Source organism: Agrilus planipennis, unplaced genomic scaffold (genome assembly GCF_000699045.2).
Source record: "Agrilus planipennis isolate EAB-ADULT unplaced genomic scaffold, Apla_2.0 scaffold62, whole genome shotgun sequence".
Classification (NCBI taxonomy): domain Eukaryota; kingdom Metazoa; phylum Arthropoda; class Insecta; order Coleoptera; family Buprestidae; genus Agrilus; species Agrilus planipennis.
Genome location: NW_020438875.1, coordinates 15,274 through 37,614, shown reverse-complemented (window position 1 = coordinate 37,614; position 22,341 = coordinate 15,274). Strand labels below are relative to the sequence as shown.

Here is a 22,341-nt window from a genome sequence, read left to right as displayed (position 1 = left end):
GCTTGTTTTTAAATAAAATAAGAATCATTTCTGTAGTATTCCATTCCAATACATATTTGAAACAGAAGTTACATAATTAATTTTCAGACCAAACGACCGCAGACAACTAACCGAATACGACGGTTTTAACTAACAGTAATTTGACCTGAGAATAAACTCTCAAGATTATATTTTATCCATTCCAGGTATATCTTTTATTAGTTCACTATTCTCTTCAATGTTTGTCTTAATTTTTGTTAGTCGATTTAAAAAGTGTACATGAAGTTCACGGAAAAATAAATATCCGTTTATTCTTTCGTGGGATAGATAATACGTTATACATAAACAAATGCTTACAATCTTGAGAATTAATTTTCAGACCAAATGACTTTTGACTAAAACCATTGTATTCAATCTATAGCCACCGGTTGTTTGGTGTGAAAACTAATTTTCGGACGAAAATTGTAGAATCTATAATTTGATTTTCTAATTAATTATTATTTAGTTTTTAATAATTAAATATTCTTTTTTTGTAATAATTTTACACGTTTTATTAAATAAAGACGAATATAACTGTTACAAACGGAACGTAAAAAACGTGAATACAAAAAAGTAGTTACAAAGTAAGTATTTCAGAGGCTTTCTCTTCAAGTAATTTTTCCATTGTGTTGACATGTTTGCACCAAACATCCAATTTTTGAACCATGTTCGAAATTTGATTCCTGTCCAACACTCGCGGTTGCACCCAGGTCATGTTGACTGTGCCGGCAACCTGGAAGAGCAAAAACGAGTTAGTGATTATTTCATAAATCATATAATTTCGTTAACTCGCTTGATCTATAGCGCCTTTTACAAGTCCTTGAGACAACGCTTTCATAACGAGAAGTTCGATCTCGTTCAAAGGTAATTTCGTCTCTCGCGAGATCTCCACGAATGTAAGCTGCCTATCATGCGAAGGTCTTTTGAATGTCATCTGTAAAAATTTAATTTATATACATAAAAAATACGTAACTTTTTACATCATATTATTACCTCCATCAAGCAGAGTAGAGAAATCTTTTGTCTCAGGAAAAGTTCTTGTGCTGCTAAATCAGCGACTGTTGACCACTGCGGTTTCATGTTTTCAAACTTGTTGATGTCACCAGCATTAAATGCATAAAGTAATTCAACAAGCCAGGCATTCTCTGTTTCTTTTAAGCTTTCTAAAACTGGATGGGTCAGTAATTCACCCAAGTTATACACACCTTCCCCTAATAGGGCAGCCAGTCCCAAAAAAAAGGCCTGCTGATGCTTGGTGTCCTCAGATAAATTGTCCAAATCAGTGCATCCTAAATATCTAAGTGCCGTTCTATAATACTGGGCATGATCCCCTTGTATTCTACAAAAACAAATTTGTTAAGATATCTACATTAATTAACAACAGAAAAACAAAATTGTTTTCAACCTGTAGTAATGAGATGCTAATAAATAGAACCTTCCATGAACAGGGGTTACTCCATCAACACTGTCAAGGGTTCCCTCCACATCTTCAATAATCTTCTTAGTAGATTCTAAATCATTTAATTTTTCCAAATATATCTGCCCTTCCAATACCTAGAAGTATTTATTATACATATTTATACAGAAGTACAGTTAAGTGACTTAAGTCAATTAGTTACTTTAGTAAGATTTAAAGCATCAGTGTTTGATTTGACTTTGGTTTCTATTTTTTCTAAAAATGCTATGGCATCTTTCTTATTTGAGAACTGATCAATAACAACAACCACTATTTCCACAAGAGACAAAGGATTTATTCTAAAATCAGGCTTATTAGTAAATAGGTAATACTTCACTTAAGTATCATAACATACTTATTCTCAAAAGACGAAATAAAACTGTTGTAAAGCTGAATTAAACTATCGCCCTTTTGAAGTGAAGGGTGCTTCACAAAGCCTAATAACTTGAGAGTTAGCTGATGCCAAAGCCTATAAATGTTTTTGATTAGGATAACGGTATCTGTTCTCAAATTAAATAAGTTTTACTTTTTATTGTGAAGTTCTTCTATTTCAGCCCATTCTGTGGCCAAATCCTTGGGGGCTTCTTTTTGTTTTTTAGACAAGTAGTCGGTGACACTTGGTTGAGCTGCGATTGAAGCCATATTCAAGAGATACTTTTTTAATGCGCTTTTCTTTTTTGGAATTAATTTATACGCACTGACACTGTACGCACACACACAATTTTTCTTGAAAAAATTTAGCAAAAAGAAAACGCTTCGTCACCAATCGAAAGTGCATTAAGTTGTGAGGTTACATTAAATTACATAGATAACAGAGTAGTGAGGTTAATTCTATTGAACACAGATACGAGATGTTATAGTATATTGTACATCTCTAATCTATGTCATTGATTCCACTACCATAGAAGCTTCTCATAGATAAAGTGCCTCCGAGCGTATGGCTTTCACAGATGATAATATTACTATTGGCAGCGGCGTAATAAATGCGTCGCATCCATGATTTAAATCACAGCACATATCGTAATAATATGTATTTAAGAAGTTTAATTAATCTGTAAGACTTTATTGCAATATTTACAGCAGTAGCATTTCAAATATGTCTAATCCACAATGGACGTACATTTAAGCTAAGATGATTTTACCTACTTGGTAAATATTTTTAATTTATGTTTTAAAGAGGACGTTTCAGGGAGCGCTATGGCCCATTTTCTCATACCGGTTAAAATAACCGACGTGAGAACTAAAACGGCTCCCGTAACCGAATACCTATTGGGTACTTCTTCAAAGAACAAAACTTGCCAAATAAACGCGAAGACGATATCAGCACTTCGCGCTATAGAGACTGGACCTGCTTGTTCCATTTGGAGTGCTAACGTTAACAAAATCTGACCACTAAAACTAAAAACAGCTAATGCAACTATCAGCAATCTGTCGAAGCCGCAAGGTGGCATGCATAAACCTCCCACCCACCAACTTATCAGCAAACACTGAACAAGAGCGAAAGCGCCGAAATTGGACATTAAAACAGAAAAATGTACTCCTTTTAGTGCTCTTAGTAAAACGTAGATGCTTGCTCCAAAGAGCGTGGCAGAAAACGCAGCCACTATTCCCCAAATTTCCAATTCACCTCGCGAATTTCCCAGAGAATTTATCATAGAGCCAAATAGAAACGAAGGCCGAGCTATAAAAATTACGCCAATAACAGTAAGAACTATCGAAAATACAGTGAAAATGCCACACGGTTCTTTCAAAAACATTCTGGCAAAAATAGCTGTAAATACGGGGACCGAAAAAATTATTACAGAAGCGTCCGCGAGGGACATATGTCGGAACGCGTAAAAACTTAACATTAAAGACATCGTTCCAGTAAAACATCGAAGAATCAATACCATACATTTCCCCTTGGGAATAACCGGTTCTTGTTTGTATAAAACAACGGGAATGGCTGGCAGCAAAACACCAACGTAACGATATGCGGCTAATGCTGTTGGGTCTATTTCCGCCATCCATTTAACTATAACGGAACACATTGAAAAGAAAAACGAACTACATGTCGCTAGTAATAAGCCAAGATAAGGGCACTGACACTGGCACGTCTTCAATTTTGGTTGATGGAAAATAGGCGAGTCTTCGGTTTCCTCATTTAGTACTACAAGTCTCTGCAACTCAAAATCGTCACAAGTAGTAGCTGTTGAAGTGTTGGATAAATGGAGACGGGACATTTTTCGACAATTCGCCTCTTCTTATTCGTACATTTATACCTGAAATAATTAAGTAAAACATTTATAATTATGTAATATATACACTAAAGCAAAGGCTATGTGCATTAGCAGGAATGAAAAAGATATCAAGCAAAAAAGGTCCAACTTTCATGTAACCGGCGCAGCAACACGTCTATAACACTTGGTTTTATTAATACTGTTTTTGTTTTTAGTTTCACGCACCACATACAATGGAGTATAAAGATTTCCTAAACTATAAAAAATATCAATTTTTCTTAATAAAAATGAGTGCATCAATTTTTGAAGTAAAAATATTGATCAGTATAGTCTGAAATGAACAAGTGCTATTTCTATTAGCCGTAGGCTATTAATTACACATTAATTAATTAATTAAAGTAAGTATATTTTTTAGAAATGTGTATTACCGATGCCCCTGTTAATAACGCAGATTTATATATTAGGTAATGTGTACACATGGGTACCTATAAAATTTATTAAAAAACTGCAGTATCTACGTACGTCAATATGACAAGTAATAATTTAACAAGTCAAAAAAGCCTTTTGTACATGTAATTTCATTTTGTCTTGATTCTCACCGTTCTGATATATTTTTTTTCAAAATTTGCAAGTAATTTCATAATTCACTAACAAGTCAAATCATACTAGTTAGATTAACAATTTTGTTTGAACGATCGATGTGATGCATAACTTTTCGTCTGCCGTTAACCAAGTAAAAATGACGGTTGATCTGCGCAACTCGTTCAAGTATATTTGATGAAAATGAAAAATGGAAATAATTTCGTCTGCATTGAGGAATCAAGTCAAAACGGCCCTAGTATTCAATAATTTATGTTCTTCGAAATTTCGTCATTATGCAAGGTATGTATGTGCACAGTAAATTTGCGTCTTCAATGTAACGGATGTTAAAAATATACATAGGTTATATTTTTTTCTAATAGTTAATTGCGTTTTACTTTATTTTCGAAAGAAAAAGAAAAAGATATTTTTTAATGCAATAGTTTTAATATATAGATTAGCAGAGGTCGGTAAACTTGAACAGCCCAAACTTACTGGTAAATATGAAACTGGACAGTTAATTCTTCACCGTGTCTTTGGTTATCGAGGAGTGATATTATTCCCATGGTTGGCAAGGGTTTATGACAGAGATATGCCTCAACAACATGAAGGTGAGGATAATTCTACAACAGTTGGACGGGAAATTCGAGGAAGAACCCACACTTTTTATCAAGTTCTAATTGACCAAAGGGATTGCCCATACATAGTGAGTTTCATTTCAGTTGACTTTACATGCAGATATATAATAATCAACGTTGTCTTTTCTAAGAGAGCCCAAACTGAAGCTGTTACATTTTTGGGAAATCAAGAATCATCTCGAAGCTTGTATGCTATTCCTGGCTTGGATTATGTAGCACATGAAGATATAATTCCATACACTAGTGCTGAAAAAACTCCCCTGCAGCACGAACTGTTTGATAAATTTTTAGCATCAAATCCAAATAAAGGTGAACGCACACAAAATATTGCAAATACAGAGTCAACCTACTTATTTATTATGCTGTTTTATAGATCCTCCCTTTCTTGCCCAAGATACACTACGTGCTTGGCAAAACAAGAACCACCCCTGGCTTGAATTGTCCGATGTTCATAAAGAAACTACAGAAAATATTAGAGTAACTGTGATACCTTTTTACATGGGTTGTAGAGAATCCCACACAAATTCTGTCTATTGGGTATGAAATGTGCTATTAACAAAAATAAGCTAATATATTACTTAATAGTATGTATTTACGTTTCCCATTTTGTGTTAGTGGAGATATTGCATAAGATTAGAAAATTTGGGACCCCTCTCTGTTCAATTGCGTGAGCGACATTGGCGAATATTCTCTCTTTCTGGAACATTAGAAACTGTCAGGGGCCGAGGTGTTGTAGGACAAGAACCTGCATTAACTAGAATACTGCCAGCCTTTCAATATAGCAGCCACGTTAGTTTGCAAGCACCAAGTGGACACATGTGGTAACTTTTTTTTAACTTCTACTCAAGTATCGAAAGAAACCATAATATAATTTATTGAGGATAGTTGTTGAAGTTTCTTAAATACAATTTTGAAATACATTCCTGTAGAGCATAACACACAATCATCGTAATCTCATTTAGGGGTACATTCAGAATGGAAAGAGAAGATGGATATACTTTTGACTGTAGGATCCCCCCCTTTTCATTAGAAAGTAAGCCTGACGGAGGTCCAGCAACACCCCCTGATAGTTTGTAACACTTAAAAGTTGCCTGTCGCGTATATTATAATGTATATTACAACCAACCATTAGATCAAAAATAGTCGCATACTTTTCTAATAAATTTACTTTAATTTATTAACACATGAACTTTTCATTATGAAATTTGTATGTTGGCACTCATAAACTACTGGAAGTAAACTTTCTCGACTAACTGTACATGAACGAAAGTTAAGCAAGTCTTGAAAACGAAATTAATGAGAAAAATTGTTATGTATATACATAAATGTCGTTTAGAAAAATTAAGTCACTTTATTATTTAAATGAGTGGATTTTTAAAATAAACCATAAAACAAGTTGATTATAGTTTTCTATAAATAAAACTTGTGATCGCATTGTGGTATACAATAATAATAATGTGAAATTCATTAATTCTCTAAAGACAATCGATCTTTAATGAGAAGTGATTGTCAAAATTTTTATACGTTACACGTTTAATTATGTAATACATCGAGGTAGCATATATTTTATTTAATTTTAAATTTCCAAATCCAACTCAAACTGGATATCCATCAAATCTAACTTGTGCAATGTGTTTATCAACATATATCTGGAAAAATAAATATATAACCACCTAAACCAAATCAACTGCGACTTATGCTGTTTCATGGCTCTGTGAATTATCGATCGCTCAGAAGAGTTGACAAAATACCTTAAAAGAAATTTCACTTTTGATACGTGCACTTTTAGTAAAATGAAATAATTTAGATACCTACCTTGTCCTAGAAAACAAGAGTGACAGAGGTATATCAAAAATTAGGATATACTTTCTTAATATATTTACAGTTTCCAACACATAAATTGCACAATCTACAAACAAAATGAATTAATTTGTCTTCAAAATTGCTCCTCTTTTTTTTTTTGTAGTATATGTAATTACCTTTGGGTAGGACTTCTTCTAAACATAAGTTGGCGATCCCATAAAAAATGGTGCAATGATTTGGATGACTGCTGACTCCATATTTATCAAATGTTATTATTGTATCAATATCATATGTTTCCACTTCCTGTAAAACTAGTTTTTCAACAATTTCGATAGGCCACCTTGCAGTTAAATAGTCAGGTAGTAATGAGTGGCTCTTAACTGTTATATTGTCAGAGTTTATTCCTAATGTTCTACAGGCTCTGTACAATTCTGTTTTCCTTATTCTTCCCATACCGTAATTGCAACCTAGAATACTCATATTTAGATAATACATTTTTTTTTTAATATAATATATTTTAACAGAACAGACCTGTAGTGAGACAAAGAATGTAAACTGTACAATTGCCATCTTTAAGTAGATTTAAAATGGTAGGACCAAAAAACATACACTCATCGTCTGGGTGAGCTGTAACAATCAAAACTCTTCTTGCCCATGTCACCGCACTATTAAATTGAGGCTTTTGACACCTAACCATTCCCATATAAAGAATAATGCATAGCAACATATAGATACCGGTAAATAATATTATATGCTCCACGGTTTCCTTACTGTAGTCTCTAACATAAACGAAAATTTTGTTGAAAACGGAGACGTTCGAGATTTGTCTTAAAACAACGGCTTGCCAAAAAAATATTTGGCTCATTTCATATCTTTTCAATGTTAGCTGGTGTTACCTATAAATAGCTTGGCTACGTGCATTACGTGTATGTTAATTATTGTATTAATGAAGTGTGCACACATTATAGTCATCACATACCATTTAATGTACAATCATTTCTATCTTACGCTTCTTACTGATAGCAACGACATAACATTATCTATGGGCATAATAATCAACATAGATAAGAAGATACGTCGATGGGTATAAATTATCATTTATCTATGGTTCGTCGTTAACGTTATTATTTGAAGTATATTATATATTTAACCTATTATCTATGCTTATTCTGAAATGTTTGTTGACAGCTTGTTGTGGCCGTAGATTGTCGTAGCTTACGTGCTGTTTGCAACCCAATGTTTGTAATTTTAACAAACTTGATCGTGCCTTACGTTAGTAAATATAACTTTAAATTTTAGAATGATATGTATGCCAACAACTGTAAGTAAGATCGTTCATAATTAAATATATAAAACCAGAGAAAGGGATTGTTTGAAGAGAGTATTTCTAATGGGAAAACACAAAAAACATAAACTAGATAAAAGAGATCGTTGCGATGCAGATCCTGACGGAAAGGGACCTGGATTAAAGTTAATTTTAAAGGTTGGAAATCAAACAACACCGGAGCACCTAATGGATTGGACAAGTGAAGGAACTGCTACCAATATAGATGCAGTAGCAGAAACTTACGATGTTAGTAACGAAGGAGCACAACAACAAGTGGATACTTTAATGTTACACAGATTACATCACAAAAAGAGTAAGAAAAAGAAAAGGAAAAAAGAAAAAAGCAAAGACAAAGACAGGGAAAGAAAACACAAGCACCACCACAAGGAGAAAAAACGTAAACATACAGAAAGCAGCCAAGATGAAGGATCTTTATCTCTAGGTAAGTGAGCTTTGTTGTAAAGTATCTGTAATTAGAATCATACAAAACACGTACCTTCAGTAGAAGAGGGTTGTATAAACAATGTGGCAAGTCCATCTGGTCGAGAACCACGAATGTGTGTACTTCGGAAGAGAGAAGAACGGACCGCCTTGCAAAGAGCATCGGAACATGTCCTTAAAGCATTAGAGAAGCGCGATCCGCAGCAGTTTTTTGCCTGGCCAGTTACGGACAATATTGCCCCAGGATATTCAGCCATCATTTCTCAGCCAATGGACTTTAACACAATGCGTCAAAAAATTGACGAAAATCACTATTTAACGTTACAAGACTTCATTGCTGATTTTAAATTGGTGTGTAATAATGCCATGCAATACAATCATGTTGAGACAATTTACTATAAAGCTGCAAAAAAGTTGCTGCATACTGGCATGAAATTATTACAACCAGAAAAACTGGGATGGCTATTGAACCTTATTCCTGAATTGTCCAGCAAAGACTTAGGTTTTGAAATAACTCCAGAATTGAGACAAGATCAAAAGGATGGTGCCCAGCGAGAGAGGGAAAGAGACGGAGATGAGGGGGGTGATGGAGAAAATGATCATGATGGATTTGAAACTAAGAAAAGAATGCCCGCAACAAAATTTGAAGCGATTCCCGACTGTATGTCACCTGAAGCTATTCTGCAACAAGTACAGACTGCTGCACAAAATGCTAAAGCAAAACTGGGTGATTAAATAATATTTTTATTATATTCATATATAAAGCAGCGGTAGTTTAAATACCATGTAGATTTGCAGTTATGCTAGCAATTAAATACGTTCCTTTTTAAAGCTTCCAAAAACGGGCGATGTTTAGGGTTCCTAAGTATGAAGAAAGATGGTACAACTCATTTAAATATACTATGTGGAGGGGATGGCGTTATTCCTGGAACCAAAAAACGTCCCGTTTTGTTAGGACAATTGACCGGCAAAGTAACAGATGGAACTAGCCATATACAGGTAAATAAAACGTGCAATGACAAAAATTAAAATAAAAACTTGAATGTCGTAGGGTTACCGGGAGGATAGGAGAAACGTCGCTAAACCTGTTAAACCGCTTTATTACGGAGCTTTTGGATCTTACGCTCCAAGTTACGATTCTGCCTTTGCTAATTTAACAAAAGAAGAGAGCGATTTAGTTTATCAAACTTACGGATCGGAGACGGCAGTCCAATATGCAGAAAGCATATTAGGTTTGATATACTGTTCGTTTGTCATATGAATGTTTTGAATTTCATTTTTTTAATTATTGATAGATTTTGCAAAAGACTGCGACTATACCCTTCAAATGGTCGATAGTCTTTTGGATCTGCTTACGGGTGGCGATCACACAAAAACTAAAAAAGTATTGGATGAAAAGAGATCAATTCGTGAAGAAGAAGAAGCTGTTAAAACAGTATTGGAAACAAGCCGCTCATGCGTATCAGACCTAAAGAATAACGATCCGCCTCAATCTGAAATCGATTTCAAACAGTTGCGTACTCTTTCATCACTCGGAATTGACACTAGTTTTTTAGAAGAATTCGAACGCGAACAATGGTCCATGGAAGAATGGAAAGAAATGCAAAAACGTTTGGACACTACATCGCAGCTGCTAGATAAACTTCAAAAAACACAATATCGGAGATTGTCAGCACCACCTCCGCTTCATTTAAACAACGTTGCGCTTCCAACCGAAGAAGAAGTTGCATTGGCTGAGAGCGTTACCGACAATTTGACGGAAATAGCAAAGAGGGTTGGACCTGGGGACGTGTGTTCGATTCAGGGGATTCGAAAGGCACTGGGCGTTAATTTACCTGATACCGCTCACGAACCTACACATTCGACGACGGCAAACGAGGTGGCTGATTTGGAAACTGAGTTGAGACAGTTTCTCGAAAACGAATCGCACTTGACCCAAAGCCCGCTTAGAGACGACGACAAAACAATCGAAGAAATACTAATGGAATAAACAATAAATTCTAATGCGGATGTGTTTTTTTTTAATGCTTTTAATTTGTAGATGAAATGTGACATTTTATATACTGTAACATTACTACACATTTATGATAACAAACATATACACAATATGCTTTGTTCACTACAGTATATTTTACTCCCGATCTGAAAGAGCGGCTACGCCAGGAAGGACTTTCCCTGTTAAAAAAAAATATATATTGAACTTATCTTAATCATTTCTTATTCACAGAAACCCAAACCTTCCAAAAGTTCTAAGCTTGCTCCCCCTCCAGTTGATACATGGGACACTTTATCTTCGGTGCCGAATTTTGCGCAACACGTTGCCGTATCACCTCCACCAATTATAGACACAGATCCTGCTTTTGTGGCTTCAACTACTGCATCCATTATGCTTTTGGTACCTTTTGAAAAGTTTTCAAACTCAAATACGCCAGCGGGTCTATAATTATGACAAAACAAAAAAAAACATACAAAACAATGTAAAAAGCAAGACTGATGATAACATTACCCATTCCACACGATTACTTTGGCTCTGAGAATTGGCTCTCTGAAAAGTTTTATAGTTTGTGGGCCTATATCTAGGCCCATTTCACCATCTTTAATGCCACCGTCGACTGTTGCTTGACCAACCTGACAATTAACACATTACTACGCTACTACTATCGTTTTACAAATTGTCAAGTATATAATATTTTATTGCAGATAATAAGGGGGAAACAACGTCGAGAAACTTATTGAAAATAAACCGGTCGTCACACCAATACGATAGGAAGTTATTACTTCGGGGCTGATATGGGAAAATATTTGGATTTGCTAATTATTCATATGGTAATATACGGATCTTGGCGGGTATGATTTTATATTTTATTTACTTACCTTCGCATCTTCAGCAAATTTGTCTGCTGTGATGAAATCAATTGGCAAGTGGATTTGCACATTATTTGCCTTTGCCTTTTCTATCAGGCGGTTAACAATTTTCGCACCCTCTTCATCGAATAACGAATTTCCGATCTAAAAACGATAAGGATACGCAAATATAATAAGCGTTTTATTATGGAAAACATGTGTCAAATTTGTTTTTATTGACATTGTTTTCTAATTTGTGTCAGTTCAAAAATTTTTCGTAATAATACAGCTAAAATTAAGGGAGAATATTCTAAATTTACATTTGCAAAAAGATTGACTGCTTCTTTATAATCATGGTGTTTTCCGAAACATGCAATTGACAAACGCAAAGGACGACAGCGTGTAAGTAAAAAAGAAAAACAACGCAATCTCCTTGTTATAAAATTTTGATAAGCAATTTATAATGTGTACAAGATCGACTAACCGGTAATTAAATATGAGAAACGTATGGTAGTTGTAATGGTACTATTAATTAAAAAAAAAAGAATACAATATTACAAATACTAAACTGAATTTAAACTGTGCCTTGGCAAGCAATTAATCATACTGGCTTTGAATATGACAGACATATTCTAAACAAAACAAGCGTAGGCGTTTTAATTCCGTTTTTCATCGTTTTGTGTATTTATCGCCTTCAAAAGTAGTATTTGTCAAAATTCATTCCTTATTTCTACAAAAAAAAGACAGAATACACTTGTGTGCTGATGGAATTTTGAAAACGAATGATGGTCAACTGTAATAGTGTCGATTCTGTATCTAAAACCGAAAACAATTCAATATCGACGGACGAGTAAGTGTTACACATAAAATAGATGGAATATACTTTTATTTTTTATTTAAATATCTAATTAATTCAGTCGTCGTTTGAATTGCCGCAGTTTACGTTGGATTAATAGTTACCATTATGTTTTATAGGCGTCAAACACGTCATCGGTGGTGNACTATGCTAAAGGTTGCCAGAAGAACGCCGGGAATCTTCAAAACTTTGAATATCGATGCTAAAAACAAACGAATAACGCATACTATAACATGTAAAATATTGTCACTGTTACTGAAGAAAATATTGAAACTTGAAACAGAATAATTTTTTATTTAAATATCTAATTAATTCAGTCGTCGTTTGAATTGCCGCAGTTTACGTTGGATTAATAGTTACCATTATGTTTTATAGGCGTCAAACACGTCATCGGTGGTGGTCACCAATGGACATATTTAAAAATGTATGCTATTTTTACGACTTTATCAAAACAGGTTTGTTCGCAAGCAGTAACAAAACACAAAACTGTGATGGAATAAGTGACTTTTTTAAACGTACAACCAAAAATAAACAACAGAAATGCCAACTCTCGGTCCCTTTTAAAACAACTCGAAAAAAAAAATCAAAGACCCTTATCGGTGATTTGCCTAAATTAAGGTATTTACCAAAAAGTTGCTGCTGTTTCGTCGATCATTATCAAGGCAAAGCAAACATTACAAAACGATCGATAACTTTCATAAGCCATGTTCGGTCAATACAAAAACAAAAAAAAGTATTTGAAACTCTACTAAGATGTGCCTTCGACAGTAATGATAATTTACGTACAGAAACCATAAGTTTTTATTTGACAGATTGTAACGGACGCACTCTTCAATTAGCGCCAATAAACGTTCCATTTTGGTTAATACATAGGCAAGATGCTCTTTTAAAACGTAGCCATTACTGTATAAGTTTGGGAAATAAGGAGGTTTGCTTTCAACTGCTAATAGAATGTAACCCAATGGGTCTGAATTTTTTATATTTTTGCGTGCAAAAACTTGTTACCGTTACTTTCGATGTACACAAGATCAGAAGGAAACAGGTTAACACCTGTAGGTATTCGATTCCGAACTCATTTTTAAACTTGATTGGCAAAAATGAATTGAGAGATGCAAAAATAAAATGCTTAATTTACGACACTGTTTACAAATTCGCAGTACGAAAAATGGAGGATACAGGTGCAACGGCCCCTATTCCTATTCCCCAACAGCTCACAATTCCTGTTTATTCTGCCACCAAGACAATATCTAATCTCCTTCTTAACGACCAACCTTTTGCAATCAAATCGCGCACTTCATCCGCAGCCAGCAACGACACGAAAAAGTGTTTGACTTTGAGGGAAACGATTAAAAATGATACAACATATTACGCCATAACAAAAGGAAATGATGACTATTATTATCAAGATGCACTGAAGAGGTACAGAAAAGGTGGAACGGAGACTCTGAAAAGAGTTAATGCAGAAATGAGCAAGACACTCAAAGATGGGGTAGGAACCTTAAATAACATAAATATACGTGTGCGCGAATATTTAAACGAAATGGAATGTTCTGATAAAACGTTAAAAAGTAAAGTTAATATAAATCATTATATTGAAAATGGGGAAAATGACAATCAAGGCGCGTGCGATAACACTTGCAACGAGAAGGTTAGTGAATAATTTTATCTAAAAATAATGTGTGAAAAATCAATAAATAAGGCTGTGGCAAGTAAAGAAACCGACAGATTCGCCATTTTTTATCACAAAAACTATTTGAAAAACAGGCTCGTCCTTTGCCCACGACTTAAAGAAGGCGAAACACCTGTCTCTCTTTTAAAAAGTTTATGTGGTAATTAGGGGCGAGTCGGTTTTAGTACAAATATGTACGTATTTATAAGAAAATATTAAAGGATAAGGTATAAATGCTCTCTGCCCTAATTAAACTGTTCTTTTAACGTCTATGTTTCAGGAGGGTTTGCGAAACGATGATGAAGCGATTGTATACAACAAAAAAAGAAGAATACCAACGAAATCGTCGATTAATGAAAACAACGAGGCACACGAAATAATTGAAATTGATAAAATTCTCAAGACCGAAATGGAGAATAAGCCTGTATCGTTAGAAAACCTGTATGAAGTCATGCGTCATATTGATAACATTGACGAATGTCGGAACGTCGTTAATAATTATAACGGTAAAAAGAAAGACAGCGACGTTAATGGCATCGACAACGACAAAACAGATAGAAATATTACCAACAAGTTAGAAAAAAGTTGCAACGAAGAAGAAATTATGGAGACTTTCGATTTTGCCAATACGGTTAATTCACAACCTCAGGATGTAGTGCAAAGTAAAAGTATAAAATGCGAGGGTGATGAGGACGCCAGGCCCGTAATATTAGAGGGCGATGAGAAAACATGTAGGACAGGTAAAGAAAAGAAGAAACGAAAAATTAAAATAATTACTAAGAAATCAATGTTGTCAAATACAACAATAATAGAAGTTCAATCGCCGAAAACGTGTAACAAAACTCGTGAAGAAAAATTAGAAGAACTAATTAAGGCACTCGGTAAAAAATCCGGTGACGAAAGGATACGTCAAATAATGGAATTCTTACAGGAACAGACAGTCTCTAGCAAACCGTTTCAATCCGATTTAGTAGAGGACATTCCCAGAATTAGAGCTTTAACCAACATTCATGGTCGCTTAAAAGATGAAGAACTTGCGAGAGACAGTTTGTTCGAATTCCAGAAAAAAATGTGCATTCCAAAAAAGGGAAAAGCGCGATTCAAGCTACCAACCTCGTTAGCACTCACCAGAACCACACTGCAAGAGAGCAAAAAGAAATTAGTTCACTTACGGGTAAAGCAAGCTATCTCAATTTAAGTGTTGTTAATTAAAAGCAATTAATATTCATTTTTATTTACATTAAAATAGGCCCAAGAGTTGTTCGTTCCAGATCGTCACATAAATCGGCTAATAAAAACAACACCCTTAGGTCACAAAAAAGAAAAAGATATAACCAAATTATCTCCATCAGAAGCACATGTACGTACGAAAGGACGAGTAGCGAAATATTTAGAAAAACGTCGAAAACGTCTTATACAAAACGCACTCGATTACAAACGATCTCATCACGGTAGCGCTATCATCCAGCAAAATAAAACTGCAACCATCACAATGCCAAAAGATCCAATTAGTATAAAGAAAACGTTAGAGAAGAAAGCGAGTTCCAACAGTGACAATGATCGTATGAAAAACACTTTGCAATTAAACATTAACCAGAAAAACGATTATCCAAATTATAACAACGACATGAAAGGGAACGTACCTCTGAATAATTCCAATAATCCAAGCAAAATCGAACTTCCGATTGACGCAAAATCAGCAATAGGTTCTGCCACTGTCGTTATACAAGACCCAAAAACTAATAACACCAACAAAAAATTTTACGATTTAAAGGAAAATCTAGACTATAGCAAAAATCCCGTTGAAGATTATGCTCGAGATAAACATAAGTGGCTAAGACACAAAGTGAGTACTTACTCTTCTATCTTAATAAATTGATTTTCCCACGTACGAATACAAAGTAACCGTTATTACAGACTGATTCACCTAAATCGGCCAAAAATAGTTTATACTGTTTCGACATTTTGGATGAAATCACTCCCAACGACGTTCAGCCGTTGAAGTCGGAATATCCTAGGCGGGACAATATTTTACCAGAAAAAATACCACATCCTTGCGAATCGTTTTTGGGAAAATTAATAAATAGAGGAAACAGAAAGGTGCTAGAGGGGTTACTAAGAGTCGAAACACCCAAGATAGTGTGTAGTAGTCCGAATTGCATCACCTGTAAAATAAAAGACAACCACGTCGATAAACGATCAAAAAACCACAATAAAAATTCAGCATCGAGCGAAAGAAGCTTTTCTTCAACAGACGAGACGGCATCACCAAAAAAAAAGAAAAATCACTTATTAACAGTACCCAAACGTGGAAAGGACTGCGCTAGATCAAAAGTCACGACGATCGTAGAAAATGGTAATGAATTTAGGTTTAAAAATTTCTTAATGGGCAGAGAACTCGCTTTTCCAAACGACGGACACATTCCTAAAGCGAAAAGCGCCGGATTCGAAGGAGCAAAAAAGGAAAGACTTAGAAAAATACATAGCGACCGTTCTAGATCAAGTTCCCAGCGCAGCAAACGGCACAAGCCTAAAAATGTTAAGTTAAACGTGCCAAGAAAACTAGGTCACTCGAATGAACCCAATTATTCTCCATCGACAAGGTCAGTCATGTTTTGTACAGGGATGTTGCTACTGTAGCGATACTTAACGCATGTCAAATCAGCTATCTTTTTTATAATGAAATAATAAATTAGGTGGCTTTATTGTATTGGATCGGAACTATTACTGAGATTTTTAATTACCGTTAAAGTAAAACAATGTTTTTTCAAATTTTTGAAAACTACACTAGCGACATCCCTTAAATCAGTAATAACAATACAATAGTTTTCGATCGATTTCAGTTATAAAACAAACGTCGAAAGCTTCACAAGACAAGAAGTGGAGGAGAAACTGAAACAGTATATGGTGGATCCTTATCTTCATTATCCTACTTCCGTCACAATAATGCCCCTCTCAGTGGTTTATCATACATTCGATAACACAAACGGCAATCCCAGGATGATGCCTCACAGTACCGCTCGCGTTCCGTTTTCTCAACAATTGCAACGTCAGCAACGTGAAGATCACACAAACAGTGCTCATCTACGAGATCACGAAAAATCTTCGTCAACGCTCGAACAAAATCCTTCATACATTTTTACATCTACAACTCAAGACGGAGAAACGCCTATGCATAATAGTCAGTATACAAACGACGCCGCGAATGAAAGACGACCATTTAAAGATAAGAGCCAATGGGGAATTCACTTGGATAAAAATCAACAGAAAAATTTCGAATCGGTAGAGTTTACAGATTTTTTGAACAAACATAATAGAAACGACGTTCCAGAAACAAGATTGAAGAAGGGGCCAGTTACGAGGGGTTCAGTTTTCAACAAATGTCAGTGTAAAAATGTAGATAACATGAAATCTGCATCACCAACAAAAATGGAACAACTAGTAAACTTTTAAAATTATTACCACTATTATTAACTATTAATCGGAATTTCAAAAAAACTGAAATCCTTATTTATTATAGACTACAATAGAAAATGAAAAGTCTACGTTTAATCCAGAAAACGCGGAAGCAGCAATTATTTTGCCAAAGATGATATGTAAACGGACGGGCGTAAAATCTGCACCGTCTAAACATCAATTCAGGGGAAAGACGCAGAAGAAGCTGAACAGACCAGCAACCGAAAATACCGTAAAAAATGTAAAAAATTACACTCTTCAGAAACAGCCGTTAAAAAAAATAAAAGACAAAAATCGAAATGTTCATTTCAAGGACGACATACAAAAGGTGCATTTATCGAATTTACCCTTTTTCAGGTACATACATAACTAACGCGTATACTTTTCTGTTTTCTGTAATAAGGTAATCCAAAGCGTAGAATTCAAAATGGTCGATATTCTGTCCGATCCCCGGAAGCATAACGTAGACGCATTCATGGATGTCGAAAAAGAAATAACAAGCGTGCTAGCCAAATTCAAAACAAATGACAAAACGATCGAAGAAGAGGGAGGTACAACCACGTCGATAGTTGATGTTGACGATGAAATGAAAGAAACGATCGGTTTAAAACGATCTTGTCTAATGCCAGATCGTAGCGGCAGTAACAGCACCACCACAGAAACTGCCGTCTCTTCCTTATCAATCATCTCCAAAAAAGACAAACAGGTTTCTTTCTGCTATTACTGTGTATTGTGTCCCTACTTGAAATAAATAAATAAAAATATCCTTTTCCCCTGTAGATATTAACCGACATTTGCACCGTGGTGAAAAAAACACCGCCCAGAAAAAAAATTAATACAGGAACAGGCGAAAAAAAACAGGCAAGTGAACCTTTTTTGAAAAATTTCGTAGTAAGTTTAATTGTGATTAACTTGAAGTAATAAGTAGTGGTAAAGAAATTAAATTAATTTCACATTAATGTTTAAAAAATTATTAAATATTAACTGCTATTAAAGGAAAAAACTCTCTTAAAATATATACATTGCTATTTTGTTGTTTGGACATTTTATATACTGTAACATTACTACACATTTATGATAACAAACATATACACAATATGCTTTGTTAACTTTAAATTTTAGAATGATATGTATGCCAACAACTGTAAGTAAGATCGTTCATAATTAAATATATAAAACCAGAGAAAGGGATTGTTTGAAGNAAAATTAATACAGGAACAGGCGAAAAAAAACAGGCAAGTGAACCTTTTTTGAAAAATTTCGTAGTAAGTTTAATTGTGATTAACTTGAAGTAATAAGTAGTGGTAAAGAAATTAAATTAATTTCACATTAATGTTTAAAAAATTATTAAATATTAACTGCTATTAAAGGAAAAAACTCTCTTAAAATATATACATTGCTATTTTGTTGTTTGTTAAAGGCTTCAAAAATAATTAGTAGATTACAAACAACGTCCATAAGACCTGAAACCTCCCTGGCGTATTTCGAAACCGTGGGATCACCGAATGAACATAGAAAAATTTCACTTGAGCACGTAACTGAAGAAAAATTGAATACAAATCCCCTTACGCAGGTGAAGCAGAAGACGTTAAAGACGTCCGTAAGGGCAAGTCATCGTTTCTTTTTTCTATGTTAATGAATAAAAGTAATTTTTAATTTTAGTCTGACGAAGAAAAAAAGGAATCGGTTCCATCTTTTTGTTACCAAGCTAAGCCTCGTTCGAAAGGTCCTTTGACAAATTCAGGAACTACTCTTCCTTCTTGCTCAAGTTCCTATTTGCCACAGCATTCGCTTAATCACCATAATCTTCGCCGGCGTAAATCGCAAACTGCAACTTGTTTACGCACATTTTCACCACCATCACGTGCATTCGCTCAAGTTTCTTCCCGGTCTCGATTGCTGTCAGTAACATCAAAGCCGAGCGACAAGGCGCATTATACTAACAAAATCGTTCAACCGTTACACTTACCAACTACCGACGATAATATAAATATGTGTAAAGCAACCTTATCGAAATGTAATTGGAAAAACCAAAAGGACACGGATGTACCGTTGCAGCCAAAAATAATGGAAACGTCTTTTAATTTTACACCTAAATATGAAATAGAAAAAATTATGGTAACTTTTTTTATACATCATTTCCATAGGAGATTGCACAATTTATAATCGTACAACTTTTCAGGCGGACAGTATCTCTTCAGTGACGAATGTTTGCGAAAGAGAGACCATAGTTGAAAAGAGCGGCGGCTCAGGCGATAAAGGAGATCCCGCAACGGTTTTTCCAGTAATTTTCTCTTTCGTTATTGTTGACACATATTACGCACTTTAAAATACCTCTACACTGTTTTGTTTTTTCTTTTCCGACTCATCCATTATCATCACCGCTATAATAACAATACAACTGTGGATGTATATGTCGGCGTAAATCGAAAACGTATTATTTCTAGGACGATTCAGAAATAAGACTGCCAGAAGACAATGCGGAAATGATTCGATTGGATGAAAAGTTTAGCGAACTGATATTAGAAGAAAATGTAAAAAACTCAGTGGTTAATGCATCAAAAAGTTGGACAGATACCGATTTAACCACTTACACGGACTCATTTCATGTTATTTCTAACTCGGCATCATTGAACGCATCACGTCGTAAAGTCGCAAATTTTGAAGACACAAATGGTCTAACGACCGAAGAAAAATGTTTTATAACTGCAGCGTACGAACCAAAGCCTCATTTGAGTGAAAAAATAGACGCGACCCTTGCAAAAATCGAAGCTGCTACCAAAACGATAGAAAAAGCGATGCAAAGTGCTGACAATATTGACAGTATTACTCAAGAAACAGAAAGGACGATAGAGACAAAGGTAACGCTGTCGGAAAAGGAATCGTCATCAATTAACCACAGCGAATACGTATGCGAAATAGCAAACGGTGAAGGCGACAATTTTGTGAGCGGCAAAGGAGGAAATTGTCATGACAACATTCTTTACTTTCTCGATAACTTAACTACTTTAACAACAGAAAGTAACACTCCCCTGCCGATCACCATCGCAAAAAGAAAATGTAGCTCTTTAAGTAGCCTCTTGCATTTTTCTTCGGTTTATTACGAACCAACGATATTTTATTGCACCGGTATATATCATAAAGCCCACTCAAGCAAATGCCTAAGGAGTGGTTACCATCAAGAGATGTTACAACTTCTCGGTCAAACACAGGCGTACGCTCGAGAAGAATATATTTACGACAAGAATATGGAAAAGCAATTGCAGTTGCTTTCACGGAATCGGTTCAATCGCCACGAATTCGAAAGGCATGATGCAAAATTAACAAATGTAAAAGAAAATGGGAAAATGGCAAAAAACTACGCGTTTAAAGCACGTATTTTGGACCTATTTTATGGGCTGTTGTTTACCCTATTATATTTCGGACTCATCTTCAACTATATGTGTCATTTTATTGAATGACTGCTGACATGTTAATTTAAAAACTTTTATATCAATTTTATGTCTGCAAATTCAATATCCACCCATAAAAAAAAATCGTGAATATAACTTACAAAATCACTTGTAGACGCACTACTCGACCAATAAAAAGTTGAAAGTTAATTAGCATTAGCGAAACGCTTTTAAAAAAAACTATACATATATGTAATGTATGCAACAACTTTACCTTCATATCTTTCAACACTTTGAGAAAAGTGTATGCCATGCCACCGCCGATTATCATCTCATTTACTTTATCTAATAAATTTTCAATAAGTTGAATTTTGTCGGCAACTTTTGCGCCACCAAGGATAGCCAAAAACGGTCTGAAATACAATATGTGAAATATAGACAATAAATTTTTTAATCAACTTTGAAATACCTTTCGGGATTATGTAATGCTTTTGCAAAATAATCCAATTCCTTTTTCAGTAAAAATCCAGCTGCTCTTATTTCAAATCCTTCACCTAACATTGAACTGTGAGCTCTGTGTGCTGTGCCAAAAGCATCATTAACATAAATATCTCCCAGTTTGCGTAATGATTCACGAAACTGTTTAACTTTTTCCGGATCAGCCTTTATCTAAGCAAGAACTGAGATTAAAAAAAAAATAATTACATAATCATGGGCAAAGATTGTAAACCTTATTTCCTGAGTTGTCTAAACCTTTGCCTTCTTCTTCAATGTGAAATCGTAAGTTTTCCAATAAAATTATAGATCCAGGTTTTGGATCTTTGCAAACGTCTTCTACCTCAGTTCCAACACAATCAGGCAGAAACAGAATGTCCCTAAAATTTAATACATCTTTTCTCATTCGAACTATAAGTAAACTGAATTGAGGAAAAGGAAAAAGTAATGGATTGATAGGTAACAAAGGTAAAGGAATATAAGTACCTACAGCAACACGCAGGCAGGTACCTGTTTAAAAGTGTTTTTAATTCCTCCGACACAGGTTTTAATGTATACTTTAAGTTAACTTTTCCATCTGGTCTACCTAAATGTGACATCAGCACAATGCTTTTTGCTTGTTTTTCAATAGTAAACCTAATCGTATCCAAAGCAGCAACAATTCTTTGATTGTTTGTAATGGTTCCATCTTTCAGAGGAACGTTAAAATCCACTCTGAAAAACAATGCGTCTTATAGAAATAACTACCAGGTACTATGTACATTACCTGATTAATACTCTTTTATTGGTAATGTTCAGTGAATCAATACTCAATTTATTTAATGCCATCCTACTAGCTTTCTTTTTCGTATATCAACCAACGGGCTTATATTCCAACAGAAAAGCTTTATGTACGTTCAAAATCGTTGTAATCGTCTTAAAAATACAAATACATGTGTACTTAAACACTTTAATGTGAGTGAAATTCAAAATTCTTACCTGTATTATAGCAGAACTGAAAAATTTTTTAATTTTGTAATAAATTCTGTGACCGTCAATAAAGTCCGCGAACAATTGGAGAATTAACTGACCGCAGCAACAATGAGCGTGATAGAAAACAGAATAACATTTGACCATAGATATTCGGCAATGTTCTATTTTAGAGGCCT

At 34.7% G+C, this 22,341-nt stretch overlaps 7 protein-coding genes across 19 annotated transcripts; 3 read left to right on the top strand and 4 right to left on the bottom strand.

The window, feature by feature from the left end:
• Positions 1-516: 516 nt before the first annotated feature.
• Positions 517-2,264, bottom strand: LOC108734524 (26S proteasome non-ATPase regulatory subunit 13). The gene is made up of 7 exons (XM_018466123.2): positions 2,001-2,264; positions 1,830-1,943; positions 1,638-1,773; positions 1,424-1,572; positions 1,012-1,357; positions 812-952; positions 517-751 (listed from the first exon to the last, which is right to left on the bottom strand). Exons 1-7 carry the CDS (start codon positions 2,114-2,116, stop codon positions 596-598), a joined length of 1,158 nt encoding a protein of 385 aa, XP_018321625.1. The 5' UTR covers positions 2,117-2,264; the 3' UTR covers positions 517-595.
• LOC108734525 (solute carrier family 35 member G1) lies at positions 2,137-4,379 on the bottom strand. Of its 4 annotated transcripts, XM_018466127.2 has the most exons (3): positions 4,122-4,212; positions 3,561-3,735; positions 2,137-3,488 (listed from the first exon to the last, which is right to left on the bottom strand). In XM_018466127.2, exons 2-3 carry the CDS (start codon positions 3,694-3,696, stop codon positions 2,617-2,619), a joined length of 1,008 nt encoding a protein of 335 aa, XP_018321629.1. In that variant the 5' UTR covers positions 3,697-3,735; positions 4,122-4,212; the 3' UTR covers positions 2,137-2,616. The 4 variants fall into 4 exon arrangements, with proteins under 4 accessions (XP_018321629.1, XP_018321628.1, XP_018321627.1 ...); XM_018466126.2 differs by lacking the exon at positions 4,122-4,212 and adding an exon at positions 4,293-4,379 and having other exon boundaries at positions 2,137-3,735; XM_018466125.2 differs by lacking the exon at positions 4,122-4,212 and adding an exon at positions 4,216-4,294 and having other exon boundaries at positions 2,137-3,735.
• Positions 4,380-4,393: 14 nt separating this feature from the next.
• LOC108734527 (polymerase delta-interacting protein 2) lies at positions 4,394-6,093 on the top strand. 2 transcript variants are annotated; one of them, XM_018466128.1, is made up of 6 exons: positions 4,394-4,575; positions 4,729-4,978; positions 5,042-5,219; positions 5,284-5,447; positions 5,526-5,731; positions 5,873-6,093. In XM_018466128.1, exons 1-6 carry the CDS (start codon positions 4,484-4,486, stop codon positions 5,985-5,987), a joined length of 1,005 nt encoding a protein of 334 aa, XP_018321630.1. In that variant the 5' UTR covers positions 4,394-4,483; the 3' UTR covers positions 5,988-6,093. The 2 variants fall into 2 exon arrangements, with proteins under 2 accessions (XP_018321630.1, XP_018321631.1); XM_018466129.2 differs by lacking the exon at positions 5,873-6,093 and adding an exon at positions 5,840-5,860.
• A 288-nt stretch (positions 6,094-6,381) lies between these two features.
• LOC108734528 (N-acetylglucosaminyl-phosphatidylinositol de-N-acetylase) lies at positions 6,382-7,757 on the bottom strand. Its single transcript, XM_018466130.2, has 4 exons — positions 7,245-7,757; positions 6,890-7,180; positions 6,726-6,819; positions 6,382-6,661 (listed from the first exon to the last, which is right to left on the bottom strand). Exons 1-4 carry the CDS (start codon positions 7,576-7,578, stop codon positions 6,487-6,489), a joined length of 894 nt encoding a protein of 297 aa, XP_018321632.1. The 5' UTR covers positions 7,579-7,757; the 3' UTR covers positions 6,382-6,486.
• Positions 7,758-7,863: 106 nt separating this feature from the next.
• Positions 7,864-10,687, top strand: LOC108734521 (bromodomain-containing protein 7). Of its 3 annotated transcripts, none has more exons than XM_018466117.1 (6): positions 7,864-7,951; positions 8,013-8,482; positions 8,546-9,208; positions 9,314-9,480; positions 9,533-9,713; positions 9,777-10,687. In XM_018466117.1, the coding sequence occupies exons 2-6, from the start codon at positions 8,104-8,106 to the stop codon at positions 10,469-10,471; spliced, it is 2,085 nt and encodes a 694-aa protein (XP_018321619.1). In that variant the 5' UTR covers positions 7,864-7,951; positions 8,013-8,103; the 3' UTR covers positions 10,472-10,687. The 3 variants fall into 3 exon arrangements, with proteins under 3 accessions (XP_018321619.1, XP_018321617.1, XP_018321618.1); XM_018466115.1 differs by having other exon boundaries at positions 8,543-9,208; XM_018466116.1 differs by having other exon boundaries at positions 7,872-7,955; positions 8,543-9,208.
• Positions 10,494-22,283, bottom strand: LOC108734523 (phosphoglycerate kinase). Of its 2 annotated transcripts, none has more exons than XM_018466121.1 (10): positions 22,172-22,283; positions 21,960-22,108; positions 21,680-21,907; positions 21,429-21,573; positions 21,168-21,367; positions 20,973-21,111; positions 11,356-11,490; positions 10,988-11,109; positions 10,719-10,918; positions 10,494-10,656 (listed from the first exon to the last, which is right to left on the bottom strand). In XM_018466121.1, exons 2-10 carry the CDS (start codon positions 22,019-22,021, stop codon positions 10,613-10,615), a joined length of 1,275 nt encoding a protein of 424 aa, XP_018321623.1. In that variant the 5' UTR covers positions 22,022-22,108; positions 22,172-22,283; the 3' UTR covers positions 10,494-10,612. The 2 variants fall into 2 exon arrangements, with proteins under 2 accessions (XP_018321623.1, XP_018321624.1); XM_018466122.1 differs by having other exon boundaries at positions 21,704-21,907.
• On the top strand, positions 11,291-20,917 carry LOC108734518. Of its 6 annotated transcripts, XM_025980978.1 has the most exons (14): positions 11,734-12,175; positions 12,557-13,829; positions 14,131-15,024; positions 15,100-15,696; positions 15,768-16,453; positions 16,694-17,291; positions 17,371-17,634; positions 17,710-18,012; positions 18,087-18,137; positions 18,512-18,541; positions 18,727-18,912; positions 18,969-19,424; positions 19,489-19,590; positions 19,754-20,917. In XM_025980978.1, exons 1-14 carry the CDS (start codon positions 12,108-12,110, stop codon positions 20,765-20,767), a joined length of 6,522 nt encoding a protein of 2,173 aa, XP_025836763.1. In that variant the 5' UTR covers positions 11,734-12,107; the 3' UTR covers positions 20,768-20,917. The 6 variants fall into 6 exon arrangements, with proteins under 6 accessions (XP_018321611.1, XP_018321610.1, XP_025836763.1 ...); XM_018466109.1 differs by lacking the exons at positions 11,734-12,175; positions 18,512-18,541 and adding an exon at positions 11,291-11,307 and having other exon boundaries at positions 13,339-13,829; positions 18,087-18,167; XM_018466108.1 differs by lacking the exons at positions 11,734-12,175; positions 18,512-18,541 and adding an exon at positions 11,497-11,727 and having other exon boundaries at positions 13,339-13,829; positions 18,087-18,167.
• Positions 22,284-22,341: the final 58 nt, after the last annotated feature.

Bases quoted from the DNA above. Each gene is read 5' to 3' on its own strand.
- LOC108734528 (XM_018466130.2), bottom strand. From the start codon at position 7,578: ATGAGCCAAATATTTTTTTGGCAAGCCGTTGTTTTAAGACAAATCTCG. The intron at 7,181-7,244 runs GTCTGTTCTGTT...TGAGTATTCTAG, and splicing joins CATTCTTTGTCTCACTACAG to GTTGCAATTACGGTATGGGA. The intron at 6,820-6,889 runs GTAATTACATAT...TTTTGTTTGTAG, and splicing joins AGAAGAAGTCCTACCCAAAG to ATTGTGCAATTTATGTGTTG.
- LOC108734518 (XM_025980978.1), top strand. From the start codon at position 12,108: ATGATGGTCAACTGTAATAGTGTCGATTCTGTATCTAAAACCGAAAAC. The intron at 17,635-17,709 runs GTGCATTTATCG...TTCTGTAATAAG, and splicing joins TCAAGGACGACATACAAAAG to GTAATCCAAAGCGTAGAATT. The intron at 18,542-18,726 runs GCAAGTGAACCT...TGTTTGTTAAAG, and splicing joins GAACAGGCGAAAAAAAACAG to GCTTCAAAAATAATTAGTAG.
- LOC108734523 (XM_018466121.1), bottom strand. From the start codon at position 22,021: ATGGCATTAAATAAATTGAGTATTGATTCACTGAACATTACCAATAAA. The intron at 21,908-21,959 runs GTAATGTACATA...ATTGTTTTTCAG, and splicing joins AATAAAAGAGTATTAATCAG to AGTGGATTTTAACGTTCCTC. The intron at 21,368-21,428 runs GTTTACAATCTT...GTTCTTGCTTAG, and splicing joins TAGACAACTCAGGAAATAAG to ATAAAGGCTGATCCGGAAAA.
- LOC108734524 (XM_018466123.2), bottom strand. From the start codon at position 2,116: ATGGCTTCAATCGCAGCTCAACCAAGTGTCACCGACTACTTGTCTAAA. The intron at 1,573-1,637 runs GTAACTAATTGA...AAATACTTCTAG, and splicing joins ATGCTTTAAATCTTACTAAA to GTATTGGAAGGGCAGATATA. The intron at 953-1,011 runs GTAATAATATGA...AAATTTTTACAG, and splicing joins CTCTACTCTGCTTGATGGAG to ATGACATTCAAAAGACCTTC.
- LOC108734527 (XM_018466128.1), top strand. From the start codon at position 4,484: ATGGAAATAATTTCGTCTGCATTGAGGAATCAAGTCAAAACGGCCCTA. The intron at 4,979-5,041 runs GTGAGTTTCATT...GTCTTTTCTAAG, and splicing joins AAAGGGATTGCCCATACATA to AGAGCCCAAACTGAAGCTGT. The intron at 5,220-5,283 runs GTGAACGCACAC...GCTGTTTTATAG, and splicing joins AGCATCAAATCCAAATAAAG to ATCCTCCCTTTCTTGCCCAA.
- LOC108734525 (XM_018466126.2), bottom strand. From the start codon at position 3,696: ATGTCCCGTCTCCATTTATCCAACACTTCAACAGCTACTACTTGTGAC.
- LOC108734521 (XM_018466115.1), top strand. From the start codon at position 8,104: ATGGGAAAACACAAAAAACATAAACTAGATAAAAGAGATCGTTGCGAT. The intron at 8,483-8,542 runs GTAAGTGAGCTT...ACGTACCTTCAG, and splicing joins TGAAGGATCTTTATCTCTAG to TAGAAGAGGGTTGTATAAAC. The intron at 9,481-9,532 runs GTAAATAAAACG...TGAATGTCGTAG, and splicing joins ATGGAACTAGCCATATACAG to GGTTACCGGGAGGATAGGAG.